At 37.8% G+C, this 25461-nt stretch overlaps 1 protein-coding gene and 1 non-coding gene across 2 annotated transcripts in view; both read right to left on the reverse strand.

Moving 5' to 3' along the window:
* PTPN4 (protein tyrosine phosphatase non-receptor type 4) overlaps positions 1–25461 on the reverse strand; it is a 290817-nt gene that overhangs the window by 155886 nt on the left and 109470 nt on the right. The window contains exons 4-5 of the mRNA XM_090279321.1: positions 7187–7229; positions 7011–7089 (exon numbers count right to left, since the gene is read on the reverse strand). Of these exons, the coding sequence (XP_090135447.1) occupies positions 7011–7089; positions 7187–7229 (122 nt within the window). The remainder of the gene's footprint in view (positions 1–7010; positions 7090–7186; positions 7230–25461) is intronic.
* On the reverse strand, positions 13524–13629 carry LOC150021859 (U6 spliceosomal RNA). The gene has a single exon (XR_016513453.1). It is a non-coding gene; the product is annotated as a U6 spliceosomal RNA (small nuclear RNA).

A 25461-nucleotide genomic window follows, 5' to 3' on the forward strand; every position in this document is an offset into this window, starting at 1 on the left:
GATAAATGAAATTTTGTACTGCAAATATTGTTTCCACAAGATCCATTATAAAACTCCTGAAGTTTATTAAGAGTTATATAAACGAGGGAGAAGGTTAGAAAGAAATACTCTACTGATTGATGTATGCAGAAAGTAATAGGACTGGGAAACACAGCAAAGAGATATAGGAGAGCTGACAGAAACAATGCACTATAGAGCAGCTGAAGAAAATCATTATTTCTGCTGAGATAGGAAGTCAACTGTAAGGACAGGCCTATGTGTTGATTATCTTATTAGGCACCAAGACATACTAATTGTAGAGAATAACCTTTCCATTTGAGTTAAGAAAGCTCTCTTTGATCAGAAAAAAACAAAACAAATAAAAACCCATGTAAGTTTTTTCCCTATTATTGCTCTATTATTATTAGAATTGCCAAGTACCCAATTTCCTTTAAAATCACCAACAAAAAGGCATCCTATAACACGAATACTGAGGCTGCTTACAAGATCGCTTTGTCCTGACCCTGGCTAGTGGGTGAAGTCATTCTCTCATAGATAAATCAACGGTTGGGCAAAACCACCTGCGCTGTATGATGTTGACAGAAAACCACAATTTGTGGCTTTACATGTTTAAATAGGGAATTTACAGACTTTTATTTCACCCCAATAAAAAACTATACATATTTCAAGAGTCAAAAATCATTAAAAATTTTAGTTGTTTCATTGGTTAAAGTCATTCAAGAGCTCCATGACAATTCAAATTACCAAAAAATGTAATTAAGGGTTTCAGGGAATCTGATATTGATTAGAAAAACAATTTTTAAAGGCTGATACAAATATCCTGACTTCATATATTAATAAAGTCTCTGAGGCTTAATACATAATAATATAAATATTATTATTACACAGTCTAAGACAACATATTTCTATGCAGCCTACTTAGTTTTATAATTAAAAGTTAAAGGTTCCTAGTGGAAAACAATCTTATAGTTAGGGTTGAAAGGTCATGTATATTCTTGACATAATATTGTAAATGCTACACAAATAATACCTATGCATGTTGAATTTTACTTACATACTAATCATTAAGGACTGACGGAGTGGAAACCAGAAAAGCTAAACCTAAGCTATTAGTCCAAAGCATAGCCAGCCTGTGATCTTTGGCAAATTACTTAAAATTTGGCTGAGCCTTAGTTTCTGTATTTGTAAAACAAAGTAGAAACACTTGCCTAATATATGTATCTCAGGGGCACTAAAAAGAAAAATAAAAGCCTAATTTTTAAAGACAATTAGACCTTTAAAATAGATTAATAGTGATTGAAATAAATATAAATATCAAAATAACTTTTCTAATCCAGACAATAACTAAAACCATAAACTAAATACCTATCATGTACTAATAAAAAGATATGAAAATAATGTCATTTGTATTCTCATGGCTCCTGAGAAAACTCCAATTCCAATGATGCCAGCAATACTAAATGACATTTATTTATTTATGTTTTTTAAAGATTAAAAAAAGGGGGGGGGGGCACAGAGGGGAAAGGAGGGAGAAAGAGGAGACAAACATCAATATGCAAGAGAAACACTGACTGGTTGCCTCTCGAATGCCTCCAACCGGAGATCTGGCCCACAACCCAGGCATGCGCCCTGACTGGGAATCGCACTGGCTCAGGGCTGTGCTCAATCTGAGCCACACCAGCCAAGGCACTAAATGACGTTTAATCCATTCTTTTTCACCACTAACCTAAAATGGAATCTCAAGGTAAGGAGGTAGAGCAGATTTCCTGTTTTGGAGGGGTTATACTTATCCTTTTAAGTACCAACTGTGGCTAAGGGTGTCTGATTACTATTAATCAGGACCATCACATTAAGGTTACCTAAGCACTAACGTTCTAAAAGGAGTACTTCTTAAACCTTGTGCCACATCAGAATCACCCGGAAGCTTGTAATGCTTATGCACAGGTCCTATCTGAGACCTATTAAATCAGAGTATCTAGGGGTGTGGCCAGGTAAGAGCTACCCTAAGTGATTCTTATTTGTAATCAGTAGAGAATCAATAATGTATAATATAAACTACAGTAATAAAATAAAAATTAGCCACTTACCCCATTTTACCAAATAGTGCCAGTTACAAGATTATAAATCCATTATAAAGGATTTTGAATAATGCATTATTTCTAGTGTAAACAAAGATAATTTTCTAGGTTGATGGACTGAGCACAAATCAATTCCTCAATTACTATCAAATTTGACTTTACTTTCTTCTACTTCTGGAAGACATTTTGACTTAATTTTAAGTGAGACATTTATTCCTTGATTATGTTTTCAACATAGGCTATAAAGATATCAACACATTTGAGTTCTGTTAAGAAATTCAAAGACAGACTTCCAGCTAAGATGGAGGCGTAGGTAGACACGCTGCATCTCCCTTCACAACTAAGAAGGAATACATCTACCTCAAAACTATAAAAACAACCAGAAGCTCCAGAAAATCAAACTGAATGAAAGTCCAACAAAAAAAAAAGGAAGAAGAAATACTCATCTAGACAGGTAGGAGGGGCAGAGCCAGGGCGGAGAGCACACCTTGTGCCAGCAGCGGCACAGTGGCTGTGGCTGGCCAGTGTAAAGCTCAGTCACACATTATAGAAGTCAGGAGGGAACCCTGGGAAACGATCCCAGCCCCAGACCACACTGCGAAGTTCAAGGTTCCGGGGCATGGGAGAGCCACACTGCTTCTGACTGTGAAAACTAGTGGGTGTTGGGGTGGCAGAGGAAACTGTGTGACTCTCAGCAGTGTGCTTGTTTAAATACGGGAAGTGGGAGAAGTGCCTGGAAAACGGGAGAGTGCTGAGCAAGCAGCTTTGTTCCTTCTCTGATCCCTCCCCACATACAGTGCCACATGGTGAAACAGGTTGCCCCACACTGACAAATACCTAAGGCTCTTCCCCTTAACTCTCTGAGTGCCATGAGTAATTCTTAAAATTCGTGTGAGAAATGCCAGGCTATTTTGCTGAGAAATGCAGAGTTTATGAAAAATGTCTATAAAAACATCAATATGTCAGTATTTGAACAAGTGTAAAAATTTGAAATTTCAATCAACATGAGAAAAAGTTATATCAATATATAACCTGAGGTACAAAAAAAAGAGAACAAAACATAAAATACGAATTATTCCATTGTTATTTACATTTATAACCATTGGAAAAAAGAGTCACTGGGAGCAACGCTGGCACTTTTGGGAAAATTTGTCAGCATTGCTCACAGCAATGTTGGCACTCAAAGGGTTAAAACATAACAGGTGCAACAGCTCTACCAAAGACAGACAAACACAGAAGGTGGTAAAGTTGAGGAGACAGAGAAGGACAGCCCAAAGGAGGAAGCAGATCAAGTTTCAGTGGGAGAACATAGTGACAAGGAGAGAGCCAACCTAACAGACACAGACTAACGATGCTCACAGACTTGACAGACAAGACTAAGTATGACAAATGCATAAGGGAAGAAATGAAGGCTATGCTAAGTGAAAAGAAGGAATATCCACACAAAGCCAGTGATGAAGGGAAAGAAACCAGGGTTCAAATCAATGATTTGGAACATAAGAAGGAAAGAAACAGTCAATCTGTACAGAAGGAGGAAAAAAGAATTGGAAAAAACAAGGAGAGGCTTAGGAACCTCTGGGACAACTTCAAATGTGCCAACATCCGAATCAAGGGGTGTCAGAAGGAGAAGAGGAAGAGCAAGAAATTGAAAACTTACATGAAAAAACATTGAAGGAAAACGTCCTTATTTGGAGAAGGAAATAGACATACAAATCCAGGAAGCACAGAGTCCCAAACAAGCTAGACCCAAAGAGGACCACACCAAGACACATCATCATTAAAAGCCAAAGGTTAAAGATAAAGAGAGAATCTTAAAAGCAGCAAAAGAAGAGTTATCTATAAAAGTTTCCAGAAGGCTATCAGCTGATTTCTCAAAAGAAACTTTGCAGGCAAGAAGGGACTGGCAAGAAGTACTCAAAGTGATGAAAAGCAAGGACCTATATAACCAAGACTACTCTAATCCAGCAAAGGTATCAATTAGAATGGAAGGGCAGATAAAGTGCTTCCCAGACAAAGTAAAGCTGAAGGAGTTCATCATCAACATCATCTTATAATTATATGAAATGTTAAAGGGACACATTTAAGAAAAGGAAGATCACAACTATGAACTTTAAAATGACAATGAACTCACAACTATCAACAACTGAATCTAAAAAACAAAACAAAACAAAAATAAACTAAGCAAACAATGAGAACAGGAACAGAATCATAGGTATGGAGATCGTTTAGAAGGTTATCAGCTGGGAGGGGGAAGGGGGAGAGATGGGTAAATGGTGCAGGGATTAAGAAGCATAATTGGTTGGTACAAAATAAGACAAGGGGAAGTTAAGAATAATATAGGAAAGGGTGACGCCAAAGTACTTATATGCATGACCCATGGACATGAACTAAGTAGCGGTAGGACTGGTGGAGGGAAGGTGGGTATTGGGCAGAGGGGAGCAAAGGGATAAAAAACTGGGACAACTATAATAGTATAATCAATAAAATACACTTAAAAAAAGAAATTCAGTGGTTCAGTGGATTGAGCGTCGGCCTGCGAGTGTAGTGTTGCTGGTTCGATTCCCAGTCAGGGCACATGACTAGGTTGCACGTCAGGTCCCCAGTTAGGGGCGCGAGTGAGAGGCAACCACACAGTGATGTTTCTCTCCCTCTCTCTAAAAATAAATAAACAAATAAATTTTTTTTAAAAAGTAGAACTTTAAAAAAAAAGAAACTCAGATTTTTAGTGAAGTAAATTATGACTATGTCTATAATTGACAATATTTTAATTGCTTATGCTAACAAACTTTTCATAAACATTAAATACATTAGGAATCCAATTTAAGTTTATTGATCTCTTAATTACAAATATTTATTATACATTTAAAAATCTGATTACTAAATCATATTATAGAATACTTTGCTACTTGATTTCAAGTGATATGTACCAGGAAATTAAAAATAATTTTTAAATGTTTTATAATCAGAATTTTTATTAAATCAGACTAGTTTCCTTAAAGTTCATCCAAAATTAGTTTTGTTTTTTTTTTTTTGTTTTGTTTTAATCTTTACCTGAGGATATTTTTTCATTGCTTTTAGAGAGAGAGGAAGAGAGAAAAACATCGATGTGAGAGAAAAACATCAACTGGTTGCCTTCTGTACATGCTTGAACCGGGGAATCAAATCTTAAACCCAGGTATGTGCCCTGCCTGGGAGTCGAACCCTGTGTAGTAGAGCTCAGTTCATGGCCCCTCCATGACTTCAGAGAATAGGTGGTTGCCTGATAAGCAGTCATAAGAAATGAGGAAAAGAGCCTGTATTTGGAGTCTTAGCCTTCTCAAAGCCCCTGTGTTGAACACAACCCTGTAGCATTTATTTTCACATGCTAGTTTGGCTCCTTCCTTGCTGCCACTACTTCCTCCCTACCTAGTAAGTAGCACCAAGGCTGTAGGTGAGTGTAGCCTCTCCCGCCTGATCCACCGCCATTGGTGCACTCCTCTGTAATGTGAGTAATAAATGGCATGTCCACATCTGCTGGTCTTCTTGGTGGTTTTTTTTTTTTTCCAGAGTATCATGAACATAAATAAGTACAGCTTCCCAGTTTGGATTCCTGCATTACAAACCTGCAACCTTTTGGTAATGGGAAAATGCTCCAACCAAGTGAGTCACACCGGCAAGGGTCAAAATTAGGTTTTACTCTATACTAAAAGTCCTGTTATTTTAGTTAACAAAACAAAACCTGATTAAGTGTTACAGTATTAAACTAAAAGATAGTCCTATAACACAATTTTGCTTTTCAAGATAAACTAGCGTGGATATTAGTTTCAAATATATATATATATTTTTTCAATTTCTTTTTTTATTGTTGTTCTATTACAGTTGTCCCAGTTTTTCCCCCATTGTAATGTTAGGACTGCCTAATCCAGGGCCTATATATTCTTGAGTTGTCCTGTTATAAAAAAATAACACACCCTCTCTCCCCCCAAAAAACCCACAGAAAAGAGCTCTAAAGGATGTCGATCTAATTTTTCTTACTTGGTCTACTGAAAACCCTACTCCACAAATACCTGAGGATTGGCAGGTACAGGGAAATATCTTTAATTTATTCTTCTGTTTTTCTGCTTCACCACAGTATTCTAGAGGAGGTAGCTTTAGGTACAAATTTTAAATTTGGCACCTATCTTTTAGAGTAATTCTGAATATAATCACTGACCTATATTCTTATATCTGATACTTTTATGGAAGGCATAATATGCTAATATAATATTCATTCTGTCTTATTTTGTTAACAAATTACTAATTATGTCTTTCAAGAGACACACAGTTATCACTCAGGTTATTTTAGTAACAACAGTTACCACACTGTGATTATTCCCACTACGCATTGCTACCTTAAACAGTTCACCTGACCTTCATACAGTATCAAAATGCTCATCTGGGCCATTCTTGTACTTTCAATCTGCAGTTGGGAATCAGCTAATGCAGAGGGCCAACTTAAGTTATATGCGGATTTCTGCTGCAAAGGTGGTCTATGCCCCTTAACCTCCATGTTTTTTAAGGGGCAACTGTATATAGAATACTGTTTACATGGGAAAAAAGGCAGGCACAATTCTCATGTAGCACCACTTAAACTGCAGCAGCATCTTATTATGTACTTCAATTAGTTACAGCAATGCTGCTTAACCATTTTTCACAAGTAGAAAATTTAATATTTATGTAGCTCAGGAGGCTGCTCGTGACTGGATGGGGTAGCCCTGGAGTTCCAATCTCCTAAAGCACTCCCAGTCATCCAAGAGGAAAGGAAACTGTTTTCTTTAAACATCTATAACCTAGTACATGTACTGCTGGTAAACTCAAGATTATGGCATGGCAATCTATTTTAGTCTAATTAATTTCAAAATTTCATAATAGTTTTGACAATATTTTCAAGAAAAATATACTCCATAAACTCACCTTGTATATTCTTCTTGTAACTTGCTTGGGTCACTTACAAAAAATTTGACTCTAAAGTTCAAATTGTAAGGAGAGCCTCCTAGAATTAATAAAAGCAGTTCTAATTAATCGATTATATTAACCCTTTATCTTTATAAAGTATACTTGCAAAACATCAAGTAAATATGTATGCTCACTCTTTAGCTGCTTCCTTATTGGTTTGTTTGGATCCAGCCACCTCTGAAAAATAAAAAAAATGAGACTAATTTCATTTTTCCACTGATTCATGCAAATCTGTTCCAGTTCAAGATTAATGATAAAAACTGCATTTCTGAAAAGGCCTAGGTAGGAAAATATAATTTTGATATCAAATATAACAAAATTATGCTAGTAAGTACTGAATGCATTTATGTTGGCTTTAAGATTTTTATTTTAATTTCATATCAAATTAAACAGTGTGCAATAACCTCTATTCCAAAAGTAAAAATGTTTATAATGACTGCAATCTAATGTGATTTCTGTTAATTTGATTATATTATATAAGAATATGGCAAATTTAAAAAATTCTCTTTGTTTCATAAAACTATGTTTGGCCTTATGCTCTGATTCAGACAAAATTTACACATCAGGAAAATCTGCCCTTAAGAAAAATTTTGCAGTCCTGGCTGGGTAGTTCAGTTGGTTAAAGCATCATCCCAATACACCAAAGTTGTGGGTTTTGAGGCCTGGTCAGGGTACATCTCTGGTTTGCAGGCCCAGTCCCTAGCTGGGGTGCATATAAGAGGCAACCAGTCGATGTTTCTCTACCTTTCTCCCTCCCTTTCCCTCTATCTAAAAATAAATTTAAAAATTTTTGAAAAACAATAAAAGAATCAACCAATGAATGCATAAATAAGTGGAATAGCAGATGTTTCTCTCCCCCATCCCCTCGCTTTCTAAAAAAATCAATAAATCAATAAATTTAATTTTTTTATAACTTCTACCCCACTCCTTAAAAAAAAACTACACCTCAAAAGAAAACCACACTAATTTGTAAGAGATAATGTTTAGTTCTGAGAAAGACTGCTTTTTGTGTGTGAGAATTTAAATAGCCTCAACACTTCTGAATGCCAGTAAGGCTCTATTTTAGAAAACTAACTAGATTCAAATAATATTTCAACTGCTAACATATTTCAATTTAAAAAATTAAAGAACCCAAAATAAGGTTACAGATATGGCAGTATTTTCAAAGTACTACACAAATATAAGCTTATATATTAGTATTTATAATCCTTACCTTTCATACTTGATTTCATGAAGCGCACATAAATAGATTTTAATAGCAAATGGTTGAGAGTAATCCATGTATCTTTCTTTCCACTATCTCTAATATCCAACATATCAAAGTCAGCTGATTCAACCTTCAAACCATACCTAGAAGTTAACAATTCCTTTCCATGTAGTCTGCCACAATCCTTATTTCTGGTATTGCTCTGGCCACAGCCTCTTAATTACTGTCTCTGCTTATTTTCTTACCACCTTCTTCATCCTCCATCTTTCTAGAGTACTCTTTTAAAACATAATGTCATTCCTTTGCTTAATATCTCTTATTTCTCGATGCAAGTCCAAAGTCCTTAGCATTGTCTCTTCTTATCTCTTCTGCCTCAATTTACTAAGCTCTAGCCATAATGCCACCTTTCTGTTACTCATGATGCCATCTTAGGGTCTGTAATTCCATGTTTCCTGAATGCATAGAATGTCCTTGTCCAGCTTTATCATGGGTGACTCCTTTTATTACCTGTGTCTCAGCTTAAGAAAAATTTACCTGTGCTACCTCTTCAGAAAGGTCTTCACTGACCACCCTATCAAAAGTATGTCACAAAGCTTCTATTTACTTATTTTCTAGAAACAGGCAAGGAAAATTAAGTTCGCCCATAACACGTTTTTTTTCATTGTAATGTTTCTTTTACCTTTTTATCACCCATCCCTTTCATTTAGATTATGAACTCCATGAGGTAAGGGAATAAAATCTAATTAATTCAAAGCTGAATAGTCAGCACCTAGTACATGATGTGGCATACAATATCAAAAATATTTGTTGAAGAACTGATTACACCTGCTGAATAATTAAACACACAGTTAAGGGGGGAATGGCATGTTTCTGTGCCAAAAATTGATTTTCACTCCTATTTAACAAATTTGTTTCCCCTACACAGCCACACATTTATTCCCCTTTCTACCCATCTAAGTATTCATCTAGTGACTTTGTATTTCGCATTTTAGAGAAAGTCATAAATTACTTTTATTTTAATACTTGTCTAAAATCAAAATTTGGGACCAGTTAATCTATCCAAAGTCTTACTTCCTCATTGAAATATTCTGATATCAGAGATACAAACACATATAAATATACATATACAAATATATATGTTAATCTGACATAGTTGAGAAGAAGTACAATGATAAGCAATGAAAAATTTAAGAGACCTCATCAATGATGTCATTGGGATAGGACTTAGGATCTTTCTAGGCTTAAAACAAGAAAATGGAGGAATACTATAATGAGCAGTACTAGATAGTAGATACTGTTCATGGTAAAAACACATTATGTTGAAAGAAAAACAAAGGGGGTAAAAGATAACATCTAAAGCAGTTCCAAAAATCAATAAGAAAAGACCAACACTAACAGGAAAATAGACAATAGACAATAGATAAGAACACAAAGTTGACAGGAACTAAAATGGCATTTCAATATATGAAAATATATTCAATCTTGATCACAATCAGAGAAATGTAATAGTCTCCATTAGGTTATCATTGTTCAACAATAACACTGATAAAGATTAAAACTTTTAATGACATACTACAATGGCAAGAATGTGAGGAAAACAGCACTCGTACATAACTTATAAGAATATAAATTATATCACCTCAATGTAGCACAACTTCGTAATGTTTATCAAAATTCAAAATGTGCATCACAATGGACTCAGCTTTATTGTTATATAGCATTTTAACTGATATATTTCACACAATATAAAATTCACCATTTTAGAGTGTACATTTCAGAGTACTTTAGTATATTCACTATGTTGTATAACCATCGACATTAAATAATGTCAGAATATTTGCATCACCCCAAAAAGAAATCCTGTTTCTTTTTATTAGCAGTCACTACCACAGGCTCTAGCCACTACTAATCTACTTACTGTCTCTATAGATAGATTTGTTTTGGACATTCATATGAATACAATCATAACAACAGGTGATCTTTCCTGCCTAGCTTCTTTCACTTAATACAGCATCCTCCTCCTCCCCATCCACAGATATATTCCAAGACCCCATTGGATGTCTATACTCTTTCCTGTACATATCTATGATCAAGTTTAATTTATAAATTATGCACAGTAAGAAAACAATAATAAAGTAATTATAACAATATACTTCAATGAAAGTATGTGAATGAGGTCTCTCTCTCTCAAAATACCTTATTGTACAACATTCACCCTTCTTCTGGTGATCATGTGAGATGATACAATGCCTACGTGAGGAAAGGAAGTGAGGTGAATTATATAAGCATTGTGATGTAACATTAGGGTACTACTGACCTTCTGGTGATATATGAGGAGGATCATCAGCTTCCGGCGATCATAAATAATAGTCATGAGGAACTACTAAGGACTAAGAGTCAGGTATTGTATACAGCATGGATATGCTGGACAAAGACATGATTCACAATGTCCTGGGTGGCATGGCATGAGATTTCATCATACAACTAAGAATGGTGAGCAACTTAAAACTTATGAATTGTTTATTTCTGCAACTTTCCATTTAGTATTTCAGGAATGCAAGTAACTGAAAGTCTGGAAAGCGAAACTATGGGTTAAGGAAGCACTGCTACATAATGCTTCTAATGTTCACCCACATTGTAGCATGTAACTGTACTTCACTCCACTTTTATAGCTGACATTTGGTTGTTTCTATCCTTTGGCTATTATAATAATACTGCTATGAACATTCATTTCAAGTTTTTGTGTAAATATGTGCTTCAATTCTCTCCAGTATATAAGTGGTATTGTTTGGTAAATGGTAACACTATGTTTACATTTTGAAGGAATTGCCAGATTTATTTTCATAATGGCTGCAAATTTTTACATTCCCACCATCTATGTATGAGGGTTCAAATTCCTTTGCATCCTCATCAATACATGTTCTTGTCTCCTTTATTACCCCCCTCTTACCAGGTATGAAGTAATATAGCATCCCTTTTTATTGCTGAATAATATTCCATTGTATAAATAAACACTTTTGGTTAATTCATTCATTAGTTGATAAATATTTGCATTGACTCCACTTTTTAGATATTATGAATAATGCTGCTATGAACATCTCGGCACTAACTTCTGTGTGTGGACATGTTTTCAATTCTCTTGGGACATACTAGGAGTGAAACTGCTTACAGTAACTTTTTGTTACATCTTGAAAACAAGTACTATAAACTCTAATTTTGCTCTTATACAAATGGACATTGAGATTATATCACTACCTTTAGTTCATTCATTCATTCCTCTATTATTTCTTTTTAAATGGTTTAATGTGTTTTATTGATTAAATTATTACATTTGTGCCAATTTCCCTTCCCTCTGCTCCCCTCCACCCGGTGGCCCCCCTCCCTCCAGTTGTCCCCCCCTTTTAGATTATGTCCATTAGTTGTGCATACAGTTCCTCCCAACCTCTCTCCGTCTATTCCATTCCCTCCTACCTTGATCCCCAATTCCTATATCATCTCCCTCCCTTTCCCTATTCCCCCTCCCTGTTGACCTCCCCCCAATATGCTTCCCGTACCCACAGTTCCTCTTTCCCTCTCGTTGCCTATTTAGTTTGCCTTTGTTTCATCTCCCTAGCTTCTGTTTTTTTTTTTAAACCAGTCCCTTTAACATCTCATATAACAGTGGTTTGGATCTAATGAACTCTTTCAGTTTTATTTTGTCCTGGAAACACTTTCTCTGTCCTTCTATTCTGAATGACAATTTCGCTGGATAGAGTATTCGTGGTTGTAGGTTTTGGATTTTCATTACTTTGAATATTTCTTGCCAGTTTCTTCTTGCCTGTAGGGTTTCCCTTGAGAAGTCAGCTGATAGTCTAATTGGGACCCCTTTGTACATAATTCTTTTCTTCTCTCTTGCTGCTTTTAAGATTCTCTCTTTATCTTTAATTTTTGACATTTTGATTATAATGTGTCTTGGAGTGGTTCTCCCTGGGTCCAGTCTCTTGGGAACTCTCCTTGCTTCCTGGACCTGCAGGTCTATTCCCTTTCCCAAGTCTGGGAAGTTCTCCTTTATTATATTTTCACTCAATTTTTCAAGTTCTAGTTCATCTTCCTCATTCTCTGGCAAACCAATGATTCTTATGTTGGGCCTTTTATAGCTGTCCCAGAGGTTTCTGATCCTTTCGTTGTTGCTTCCCATTTCCTCTCTCTGCATTGGTTGACTGCTTGTTCCTTCTCCAAATTCCAGTTTGTTGAAATGAACTCTGGATTTTATTTCCTTTCCTTCTATCTCGTATGCGGTTTTGTTCCTTTCGTTATGAAAGTTTTTCGCTTCTTTCATATCTTTTTCCTGCTCTTTTGTGAATTCTGTAAGCCACCTGATAACAATGGCCCAGAACTGAGCCTCTGACAGGTTTCTTATCTGTTCATCTGTCAGGTTCTCTATCTGCTGCCTGGTGAGTTGTGTTACCGGTATTTCTAAAGTTGCCTGCCTCATTTTGACAGTTGCTTTTTGTTTTCTTGGGCTGGCTGTGGGGGCAGTGCCTGCGTACGCGTCACAAATTAGCGACCGGCGCCTGCTTGTCCGCGACCTATTTCGCAGCCCTGTGGTGCTTTCTGTGGGGGCGGGGGTCCAAGATGGATTCACACAGTTATTCAGCTAGGAGACCGGGATCCGTCCTCCCGCCCCCCTGGGCCTCACTGTTCAAGGCGATGCGGCGGCCGCTCTCCCCAGCTCCGGAGTCGCGCACCGCCCGGGACTTGGCCACCGGGACTCCTCGCCGGGGTCGCGCACCGCCAGGGACTTGGCCTCCGGGACTCCTCGCCAGGGTCGCGCACCGCCAGGGACTTGGCCACCGGGACTCCTCGCCGGGGTCGCGCACCGCCAGGGGCTTGCGTAGCCGCTCTCCCCAGCTCCGGAGTCGCGCACCCCCAGGGACTTGGCCACCGGGACTCCTCGCCGGGGTCGCGCACCGCCAGGGACTTGGCCACCGGGACTCCTCGCAGGGTCGCGCACCGCCAGGCCAGGGGCTTGGCCACCGGGACTCCTCGCCGCCCGCCGCTCCGGGTGCGACCGCAAACAGCACTGCCCACTTTAACTCTTACCTGCCCAAATGGCACCGTTGGTTTATAACTTCATATGTTGGACTTCCGTGTAGTTTTATTTTCTGGAATTTCTAGTTATCCTTTGTTTTGAAGTAGTTGTATTCCTGTATAGTTGTAGAGGGAGACCTAGCGTGTCCGTCTAAGCCTCCATCTTGGCCGGAAGTCCCCTCTATTATTTCTTAAAAAATATGAGACACTTCACGAATTTGCATGTCATCCTTGTGCAGGGACCATGCTAATTCCTCTGTAGCACTCCAATTTTAGTATATGTACTGCTGAAGCAAGCAATCATTACTTATATTTAGTCTCACATACCATAATTTTGTGCCAAAATTCTCTGTACCAACTAAATTACTGATATATCTGAGATAAGATTTTAACTGTTTACAATGCAATGAGTTTAAAATGTGTTTTATTAAAAATGATTTATATCTAGTATCACTTTGTTATTATATTTTTAAATAAACTTTTATTTTTCAATTACAATTGGCATGTGATATTATTATATTAGTTTCAGGTGATTAGATTTATATAACTTACAATATGATCACAAGTCTAGTACCCATCTGACATCAAATGTAGTTATTACAACATTGACTATATTCCCTATGCTGTACCTTACATTCCCATGACTGTTTTTGTAACTAGCAATGTGCAAATCTTAATCCCTATCCCTTTCTCATCCATCCACCAAACGTCCCTCCCATCTGGCAAGTGTCAAGATATTCTATGTACTTATGAGTTTATTTTCTTTGTTCATTTATTTTGTTTATGAGATTCCACATATCAGTGAAATCACAAGGCATTTGTCTTTGACCCATTTCACTTAGCTTAATACCCTCTATGTCTATCCATGTTGTTGCAGACAGCAAGATTTCATTCATTTTTATGGCTGAGTAATATTCTATTGTATATATATGTACCACTTCCTCTTATCCATTTGTTCATCTACGGAAACTTAGGCTGTTTCCACATTATGGCTATTTTAAACAATGCTGCAATTATCGTGGAGATCCAATATGTTTTTTAAAATTAGTATTTTGGGTTTCTTTGGATAAATATCCAAAAATGGAATTGCTGGATCCCTTCTTTGTTTCTTGTTTATAGCCTCTGTTTTAAAGTTTATGTTGTCTAAATACTGCTACCCTAGCTTTTTAAAATTTCCTAAATATCTTTTGCCATCCCTTGACTTTCAGTCTATATGGGTCTCTCGTATGCAGGATATGTATGGGTTTTGTTTTCTTATCCATTCACCAACTCTGTCCTTCGGTTGAAGCATTTAACCCATTCATATTTAATGCAATTATTGACGGGTATGTACTTATTGCCATTTTTTTATTCGTATTTTTTCTCTCTTTTTTCCCTCCCTAAAGACATTCCTTTAACTTATTTTATTGTACCAGTTTGGTGATGATGAACTCCTTTAGCTTTTCCTTGTCTGAGAAGTTCTGTCTGTAAATTCTAAATGACAGCCCTTCTGGGTAGAGTAATCTTCGTTGTAGGTCCTTGCTTTTTGTCACTTTAAGTATTTTATGCCAATCCCTTCTGGCCTGCAAAGTTTCTGTTGAGAAATCAGCTGACATGTGTATGTGTCCTGTGGGGCCCAGTGGCATAGTCTTCCTAGTCACATAAGTTGAATGCACCAAGTATGTCCCTGTGTGGGTTGTGTGTGCCCTCTTGTTGTAGTTCAGGCTTAATTGCTATTAGCATGTTAATGGGAGGGACTGACCTTCAGGCTGACTGGTTGTGAGGACTGTCCATGACTACAGAGGAAAAGCTATAGTGCAGGGGCTGAAGACACAAAGCAAGATTTACTTTAATGGAGCTCTGGTGGCTGCCAAGTTTGCCCTTTTGCTATGTTAGTTGTGGAGTTGGTTGGGCATCTGATGTGATCTGAAGCTTGTCAATGGGTATATCGGCTGTGCAGCCTCTTGGAAAGGGCTCTAGTGAAGGCCAATTTCAGCCACTGCATGTGTCCTGCTGCGAGCTACCTGGTATGAGCTACGAGATGATCTGAAGATGGCTGCCACTATGGTGGGCTTGGAGGTGTCTCTGAGAATGGAGCTTGTATACAGGTGTGAAGCCTTGACTTTTGTGTCCTTTACCCTTAATAGCCTGGCTCTGGTGATCAGGGGGAATTGTGTTCATGGATTGAATAGAACATTAGCAAAAATTTTTTAAAGTTCTTAACTGCTTACCACCCCAGGATTTGGCACATAGGAAGCAAAGAGAAATGCCCATTTCTTAATTTCCCCCCGAAAGAGGTATATTTGCAGACTTTAAAAGGTGCTGCCTTGCTCTGGCAGCTGTGGCTCAGTGGACTGAGAGCCAGCCTGTGAACCAAAGGGTCGCAGGTTCGATTCCCAGTCAGGGCACATACCTGGGTTGCAGGCCAGGTCCCCAATCTGGGGCACACGAAAGGCAACCACACATTGATGATGTCTCTCTCCCTCTCTTTCCCGCTCTAAAAAAAAAGGAAAGAAAGAAAACAAAAGAAAGAAAAAGAAAGAAAGAAAGTTGCTGCCTGAAGGTCTAGATTTCAATCAGCTAACCAAAATCCTCCTCTTCGTGACAATGGCAGGTCTTAGCACACCTTTAACTACTGAAAGCCATTAAAAACAAAATAGGCTGCTTGAACAATTACATATTTGAGAAACAACCAAGACCTAAAATAAGGTTGAAAAGATAAGGTTCATTTCCTTCACAACTGAGAGATTTGGCTGTTTTATCTAATGCACAGAAACTAACACAGAAAGTCAAGAAAAATGAAGAAATGGAGAAATACGTTCCAAATAAAATAATAGAAAGACTTTAATGAATTGGAGATAAGTGATCTACCTAATAAAGAGTTCAAAATAAGTCATAAAGATGCTCACTGACCTCAAGAGAAGAAAGAATAGATGAACATGGTGAGAATTTTAACAATGAGATAGAAACTATTACAAACTACCAAATAGAAGCCAGAGCGCTGAAGAACGCAATAACTCAAAAAATACAATGGAGGAGTTCAACATCAAACCAAATGATGCAGGGAAAAAAAAAAATTAATGAACTTGAAGACAGTACAGTGGAATTCCCCAATCAGAATAGCAAAAAAAAAAAAAAAAAAAAAGAAAAGAAAAGAAAAAGAGTTAAATAGCTTAAGGGACTTACAGAAACATCCCTAAACTTCCTATTATAGGGATCCCAGAAGTAGAAAAAAGAAAGAGGCAGAAAATTTATTTGAAGAAATAATGGCTGAAAACTCCCCTAATGTGGGGAAGGAAACAGACATCTAGGTCCAAGAATCCCAGAGCTCTAATGATGAAGAATCCAGAGACCTCACTAAGACATATTATAATTAAATTGTCAAAAGTTAAAACAAGGGGTGAGCCCTGGCTTGTGTGACTCAGTGGGTTGAGCACTAGCCTGGGAACCAAAGAATCACCAGTTCGATTCCCAGTCACAGAGCATGCCTGGGTTGCGGGCTAGGTCCCCAGTTGGAGGCACACAAGAGGCAACCAAACATTGATGTTCCTCTCCCTCTCATTCTCCCGCCCTTCCCCTCTCTCTAAAAACAAATAAATAAAACATTTTTTAAAATAACTGGAAATTCAGGAAAATATTAAAAACAAAACAAAAAACAAGGGGAGACTCTTTAAAGTAGCAAGGAAAAAAAACTGGTTATGTAAAAAGAAAACCCTCATAAACCTATAAGCAAAATTTTTCAGTAGAAACTTTAGAGGCCAGAGGGGAGTGGCACAATAAATTCAAAGTGCTGAAAGAAAAAAGTGCCAAGCAAGAATACTCTATCCAGCCAACTGGTCCTTCATAATTGATGTTAAGTGAGTTTTCCAGACATGCAAAAGGAAGGAGCTCATCACCATCAGATGGCCCCCAAGAAAAGTTAAGGGACTTTCAAAAACTGAAACTGAAATCAATAACAGGAAAACACGAAAGTATAAATCCCGTTGATGCAGGTAAATACAAATTAAAATTCAGAATAATCTAATATTGTCAAGGTGGAGGGTTAATCACTATAAAACTAGTATGAAGGTTAAAAGGCAAGACTACTACAAATAAATATAACCACAAAAATTTGTCAATAGACACACAAGGTAAAAAGATGTAAATTGTGACATAAAAAACATAAAACCTAAGGGGGAAGCAAAAATGTAGAGGTTTAGAATGTGTTCAATCTTGCTATTATCACTTTAAAACAGACTGTTAAAAATACAAGTTGTAATCCTGGCCAGTGTGGCTTAGTTGGTTGAAGTGTCATCCCCATGACCAAAAAGTTGTGGGTTTGATTCCTGGTCAGGGCACATACCTAGGCTGCAGGTTCAATCCCTGGTCCATGCACTGACATGTGCTATCTCCTGGTCCGGAAGCATACATTGTACCTGGTCTGGATGCATATAGGAGGCAACCGATCAATGCTTATTTCTCGTATCAATGTTTCCTTCTCTCCTTTCCTTTCTCCCTCCTCTCTCTATAAAAGCAATGAAAAATATGTCCCTCAACCCTGACTGGTGTGGCTCAGTGGGTTGGGCGTTATCCTACAAACCAAACGGTCACTGGTGTGATTCTCAGTCAGGGCACTTGCCTGGGCTGTGGGCCAGGTTCCTGGCTGGGGACGTGCAAGAGGCAACCAATCAATGTTTCCCTTATACTTTGATGTTTATCTCCCTCTCCTTCTTCCTCCCTTCCCCTCTCTCTAAAAGCAAATAAATAAAATCTTTAAAAAGAAGTCTCAAGTGAGGATAAAAAAGATAACAGTAAAAAACTAAAAAAAATATGTAAGTTTTTAATGTAAGCTTCATGGTAACCACAAAGCAAAAACCTATAGTAGATACACAAAAGAGAAGAAAGGAGCCCTGGTTGCTGTGGCTCAGTGGATTGAGTGTCGGCCTGCGAGTCAAGTGTCGCTGGTTCGATTCCCAGCTAGGGCACATTACTAGGTTGTACGTCAGGTCCCCCAGTTGGGGGCGCGAGTGAGAGGCAACCACACAGAGATGTTTCTCTCCTTCTCTTTCCCCTTTCCCCTCCCTCTAAAAATAAAATAAGTAAGCAAACAAATAAAAAAAAAAGATAAGAAAGGAATTTAAGCATACCACTATAGAAACTCATCAAACCACAAAGGATGAAAACAATTAAGAAGTAGTAATAATTACATACCTATCAATAATTATTTTAAGTTGTAAATGAAATAAATTCTCCAATCAAAAGACACAGAATAGCTTAATGGAGAAAAAAAATGACTATCTTTGCAAATCACAAGAGACTCACTTCAGATATAGGACACATACAAAAAGTGAAGGGATGAAAAAGATATTCCTTACAAATGGAAACCAAAACAAAGCTGGGTAGCTATACTTACATAAGACAAAATAAACCTTGAGACAAAGACTAATAGATGAAGAACATCATTATATAATGCTAAAGGCACAAATCCAACAAGAGGATGTAAATGTATAAGTATGCACCTAAATAGATAAATCAAATATTAATAGACCTAAAGAAAAAATAGAGAGCATGACAATAACAGTATGGGATTTTAATATGCCACTTTCATCCATGGGTAGATTATCCAAACAGAAAATCAATATGGAAACATTGGCCTGAAACAAGGGATAACCAGTGTTGGTGAGAATATGGAGAAAAGGAAATCCTTGTACTGTATACTCTTGGGTGGGAATGTAAAACCATGTAGTCACCATGGAAAACAGTACGGAGGTTTATCATAAATTAAAAATAGAATTACCATATATTCCATCAATTATCAGTTCTGTTATTTATCCAAAGGAAACAAAAACACCCACTTGAAAACATGTATGTAGATTTCCAGCCAAGGTGGAGGCATAGGTAAACATGCTACGTCTCCTTCACAACTAAGAAGGAATTTACCACCACCTCAAAACTAAAAAACAAAACAAAACAAAACAAAAAAACCATAAAGCTGCAGAAAATCAAACTACACGGAAATTCAACAAATGAAGAAATAAAGAAGAAATACTCAACCACACAGGTAGGAGGCGGGGCAGGGGTGGAGAGGACGTGGTGTGGCGGCAGCTGTGGTAGCAGTGGCAGCGCAGGGGCTGTAGACGCTGCAAAAAACGTACTCATAGATTTTAAAAGTAGGGAGGGAAGCTGGGAAGTGAATCCAGTCCCAGACCAGACTGTGCAGCTCACGGTTCCAGCGCTGGGGAAAATAGAGCCACATTGCTTCTGACTGTGAAAAACAGTGGGGGTCGGGGAAGAGGAAGTAACTGCTGGTCTCTCATGAGTCAGCTGCAGGGCAAGCAGCATTGTTCCCTCTCAGACCCCTCCTCCACATACAACACCATGACATGGTGAAATGAGTCACCCCACACCGACAAATACCTAAGGTTCTGCCCCTTACAGTTTCAAAGGGACTACAGATCTACCTAAGACATAGAGGGCAAACACAGAAAGCTGTCAACTTGACGAGACAGAGAAGGATGGCCCAAAGGTGGGGCGGGCAGATCAAGGTTCCAGTGGGAAAACTGAGCAATGAGGAGATAAGACAACCTAATAGATGAACAGTTCAAAACTCTGCTGATAACGATGCCTACAGACTTGACAGACAAGATTAAGCATGACAAATGCATAAGGGAAGAAATGAAGGCTATGCTAAATGAAATGAGGGAAAACCCACATGAAGCCAATGGTAAAGGAAACCAGAATTCAAATCAACGAATTGCAACAAAAGAAAGAAATAAACAGCCTGCAAACCAAGTGTCGCTGGTTCGATTCCCAGTCAGGGCACATGATTAGGTCGCACGTCAGGTCCCCAGTTGGGGGCGCGAGTGAGAGGCAATCACACAGTGATGTTTCTCTCACTCTCTTTCCCCGTTCCCCTCTCTCTAAAAATAAACAAACACACAAATAAATAAATTATTTTTAAAAGAAAGAAAGAAACAGTCAACCAGCACAGAAGAATGAAACAAGAATTGAAAAAAATGAGAGGATAAGGAACCTCTGGGACAACTTTAAACATGCCAACATCCGAATCATAGGAGTGCCAGAAGGAGAAAAGGAAGAGCAAGAAAGTGAAAACTTATGTGAAAAAACATTGAAGGAAATATAGACATACAAGTCCAGGAAACACAGATGTAGGGGCTTCAGCCATTCCGTGTAAGGAATTCCAGTCATCCCCTAAGGGTCCCATTGCCTAAGGCCTGTAAAAATTTGCAAATGTCTGCTGCTAGCATTAAGTAATTGCCTCTTTGAGGCTTTTCTCTTGCAGAGAATCCAGCCTTTCTGCAGAGCTGTCTGTCCTGCAGAGAATTCGGCTAAGCAGCCAACTATGACTGAAGATAACCCCAGCAACCTTGTCCCTGTTGCTGCCACATGTCACGTACATGTACACACCTACCTGCAGTTTCCCCACCCCCATTTCCTGCTGGGGTTGTTTTCCCGCCAAAGGAAAAGACCCTATATAAACCCTGTCCTAAACCCCATTTGAGGTCGGTGCCATTTTGGACACTTGGTCTCCGCTTGGCCACCGGCACTAAACCCTTTGCTTTATTTATCCACTGTCTCTGAGTGGTTTATTCTTGCTGAATATGCCGTAACACAGAGAGTCCCAAACAAGCTAGATTCCAAAAGGACCACACCAAGATGTACCATAATTAAAATGTCAGAGCTTTAAGATAAAGAGAGGATCTTAAAAGCAGCAAGAAAAAAGCAGAGAGTTACCTACAAAAGGGTTCCTATAAGAATATCAGCTGATTTGTCCAAAGAAACTTTGCAGACAAGAAGGGACTGGCAAGAAGTATTCAAAGTAATGAAAAGCAAGGGCCTACAACCAACCCTACCCTACCCAGGAAAGCTTTCATTTAGAATGCAAGGACAGATAAAGTGCTTTCCAGACAAGGTAAAGCTAAAGGAGTTCATCATCACCAAACCATTATTCTATGAAATGTCAACGGAACTTATTTAGGAAAAAGACAATCAAAACTATGCACATTAACGTGCAACAAAATCACAACTATCAACCACCCAATCTAAAAAATAAAAACAAAAACAAACTAAGAAGACAGCCAGAGTGGGAACATTATCACAGGTATGAGGAGCATGTGGATGAGTGTCAGCTGGGAGGGGGTAGAGGGAAAAGAGGGGAAATGGTGCAAAGATTAAGAAGCATAGTAGCATGGAGCAGAATAGACAGAGATGTTAAAAACAGTACAGGGAAGGGTAAAGCCAAAGAAGTTATATGCAGGACCCATGGACATGAACTAAGGGGGGTGGGATTGTTGGAGGGAGGGTGGTGTTGGGTGGAGCGAGGGGAGCAAAAGGAAAAGAAATTGGGACAACTGTAACAGCATAATCAAGAAAATATACTTTAAAAAACCAACATGTATGTACCACCATGTACATCGAAGCATTATTTACAATAGCCAAGATATGGAAGCAATCTAATTGTTCATTAATGGATGAATAAAGAAAATTTGGCATAATATTAAAAATATTATTCAGAGGTGAAAAATAAAGGGAACCTTATCATTCGTGACATTAAGTGAAATAAGTCAGACACAGAAAGACAAAAACTATATGATCTCACTTATATGTACAACCTAAAAACAAAACAAAAAAAACAAATGCTGAACTCATAGATACAGAGGACAGACTGGTGGTTTCCAGAGGTGTAGGGCACAGGCAAAATGGGTAAAAAGGGTCAAAAGATACACACTTCCATTTAAAACAATAAGTCCTGAGGATGTAATGTATAGCTTGGGGACTACAGCTAACATTTCATATGAATGATAATTAAAGTATTATATATTTGAAAGTTGCTGAGAGAGTAAATCTTAAAAAGTTCTCATCACAAGAAAAAAAAAGTAACTATATGTCATGATGGATGTTAACTAGATTAACTGTGGTTATCATTTTGCAGTATATCAAATATCAAATCATTATGCCATATACCTGAAAAACTAATGTTATATGTCAATAATATACCACGTTATTCAAAAAATAGCTAATAGGAATGGGTATTTCATCATGAACTCTATCAATTTATGAATGAGTTTTAGTTAAAGCATGGAGTTCTATTGATAGTATTCTCAAAATCAATTGCTCATTCTTTTCCTTGGTAGAGTCTCTTTAATACTGCAAAATGTTTCCTATTTCCAAGTTAATTTTGTATCTTCCAAAATGTACTGTATGGGGGGCAGGAGGCAGTTTGTGTGATTGCCTGATTAAACTTTTTACTTGTGTTATTAAAATTTTCTATGACTTTATTATTTACTGCATGCATTAATGTTGAAAGCATTGTCTTCCAACATCATCTAGTCTCTTAAAAAATTTTTTTTAATGTTTTTATTTATTTTTAGAGAGGAGGAAGGAAGGGAGAAAGAGAGGGAGAGAGACATGGATATGTGAGAGACGTGGATATGCGAGACATATCCACCAGTTGCCTCTATTATGCCCCCTACTGGGGACTTGGACTGCAACCCAGGCATGTTCCCTGACTGGGAATCAAAGCAGAGACCTTTCAGTTCACAGGCCAGCGCTCAGTCCATTGAGCCACGCCAGCCAAGTCTACTCTCTCTCCTTTTTTAATTGGCGCCCTAGAATATGTTCACTGATTTTTAGAGAGAGGAAGGAAGAGGGAGAAGGGCAGGGGACAGACAGGGAGAGGAAAAGGAAGGGAGAGGGAGAGAGCGGAGAGCGAGAGACAGAGACAGAGACACAGACAGAGAGAAACATCAGTTGCCTCTTGTATGTGCCCCAACCAGAGATGAAACCCTCAACCTTTTGGTGTTTGGGACAACACTCCAACCCACTAAGCAACCCAGCCAGGACCAGCATCTACTCTTACTTATCCTAACCAGTGAGTTTTTTATTGTAACAATTATGTTTTTAATCTCCTTTCACTGTTCCCTTTGCATGGACACAAGATCCTCTCTAATCATAATGTAAATTATATAATTCTTTTCTTCCTTGTTAGATTAATATTTATCAAACACTTACTATTTTCCAAACATTGTGTAAAGATTCACTTCATCTGCATATCAACACGAAGACTGGCACTGTTATTTCCATTTTTACAAATTGCTCTCCTATTTCTGTAAGTGTAAAATTTTCTCACTTGGGCAAATCTCTAAAAAAGTGTTGGCTTTCCTCAAATGTTGGTGTCTGTTTTTACTGCTTATTTTTATAACTGAAATTCCCTGTAAGTTTCTTTATAAATCCTTTATGTGTCTATCTCCTTTTGGAGAAAAGAAGATACACAGCCTGATTTCAATAGTTGGGAAGGATAGATAGTCTGTACTGAAAAAAGGCTGTGATATCTAGTTTGGGCAAAGGGGCTTTTTTCACGATGGGGGAGGGGGTGTTACCAGCCCTCTGCAGGAATTAGTTTACCCTACAATTCAAGTACTTACACTTAATGGTACAATTAGGGGTAAACACTGCTAACTGCTACCACATGACCCATGGGAAGGGAATGAGTAGACCAACCTGACTGCTTCTACACCGGTATACCTCTTCCCAAACAACACCCAGTAAATCTCCAGTCTGCCCCAATTCCTCATCACTGAATAAGGTTACACCTCTGAAACCATTCTCTCATTTACTAACTTTGTGATCACTTCTCAGCATCTTTATTTTTTCATCTGTAAAACAGGGATGATAGTATTCAACTATGTTTTCAGGATAAATTTGGTAAAAAAAATTAAAATATTTAGTGAACAGTGTTTAATTTATGTTAGTATTGTACACTTAGTTTGCCATCTTGCTACAGAAACATTATCTGCTTTTTAAAAGAGGATGCTTAAATATTTTGAAAGAACATAAATACAGGATTTTAAGATAGTTCTACCTTTGAAGCAATCCATGCAACAATGAGAGATAGACACATATAAATAAATGAAACAAAAAATTTAGAGTCAGGGAACCAGAGCAGAATAGCTACCTGAAACTGGATAATTAAGATATTCTTTCCTCTGTTTACTGATGTAAGGCTGTTACTGCAAAGAGCTCCTAGAAACTACATGCTAGAGAAGCACTTTTCAAACTTTGTGTGTCTTCAGATGTAAAGTCGGTCTCTTGCGAATAGCCTGTAGTTAGATCATAGTTTTTTAAAAATCCATCCTACCAATCTATGTTTTTTGATTGGGGAATTTAATCCATCTGCATTTAAATTAGTGAGAGGGAAGCACTTACTTTCCATTTTGTCATTTCTCTTTGTCTTGTAGCTACTTAGTCCTTCATTTCTTCCAAAACTGCTTTTCTTTGCAAGTAGCTGACATTTTGGTAATGTTTTGATTCCCTTTTTACTTCCTTTTGTGTATATTTTATAAATATTTTCTTTGTGGTTATTATGGGATTACATATAACTTCCTAAAGTTGTTATAACCTGTATTAAACTGATATTAACTTCACATTAATTGAAGTAAAAAACTACTCCTGTCCTGGCCAGTGTGGCTCAGTTGTTTGGAGTATCAAACTGTAGCCAAAGGTCGTGGGTTTGATAATCCATCTGGGAGCCTAAGATTCCCAGTCCCAGTTTGTACGGGAGGCAACCAATTGATGCTTCTCTCGCACATCAATGTTTCTCTCTCTCCCTTCTTTTCTCTAAAAGCAATAGGGGAAAAAAACCATACTCCTTTATTCACAGATGTCACAAATTATATCGTATGTATATATAGTGTACTGTTTAACACAAATTATAATAATTTATAATTATTCTTTATGTCTTTGCCTTTTAAATCCTATGGGAAACAAAAAAGTGAATTTACGAACTTGTAAGGGGAAAGGAAATTGTTGACTCTCAAACCAGGAGAAAATAATTAGCAGAAAAGGACAAATGTAATCTTGAATTAGGGTGTCTCCGAGCCAGATAAAAGTATTAGCACACTTACAAGTCAGGTAGGGACATTCCGCAGCTCAGCACAAATGCCTCTGAGATCAAAGGGGGAAGATATTCATCACCAAACACAGGGAAATGGGAAAACGTAGCTAGAAAGCCCAGCAAACAAGTTAGGAAAATTTCAAAGGCGAGCTGGAGACAGACTATAACCAGATCACCCAGATCACCCTTAGTTAATCACGACCCTCAGTTAATTTACTTTATCACGCTAGATTGTAACTCCGGACTATCCAGCACAGAAA

The sequence above is a fragment of the Furipterus horrens genome, unplaced genomic scaffold, assembly GCF_987537825.1.
Source record: "Furipterus horrens unplaced genomic scaffold, mFurHor1.1.pri manual_scaffold_1, whole genome shotgun sequence".
Classification (NCBI taxonomy): domain Eukaryota; kingdom Metazoa; phylum Chordata; class Mammalia; order Chiroptera; family Furipteridae; genus Furipterus; species Furipterus horrens.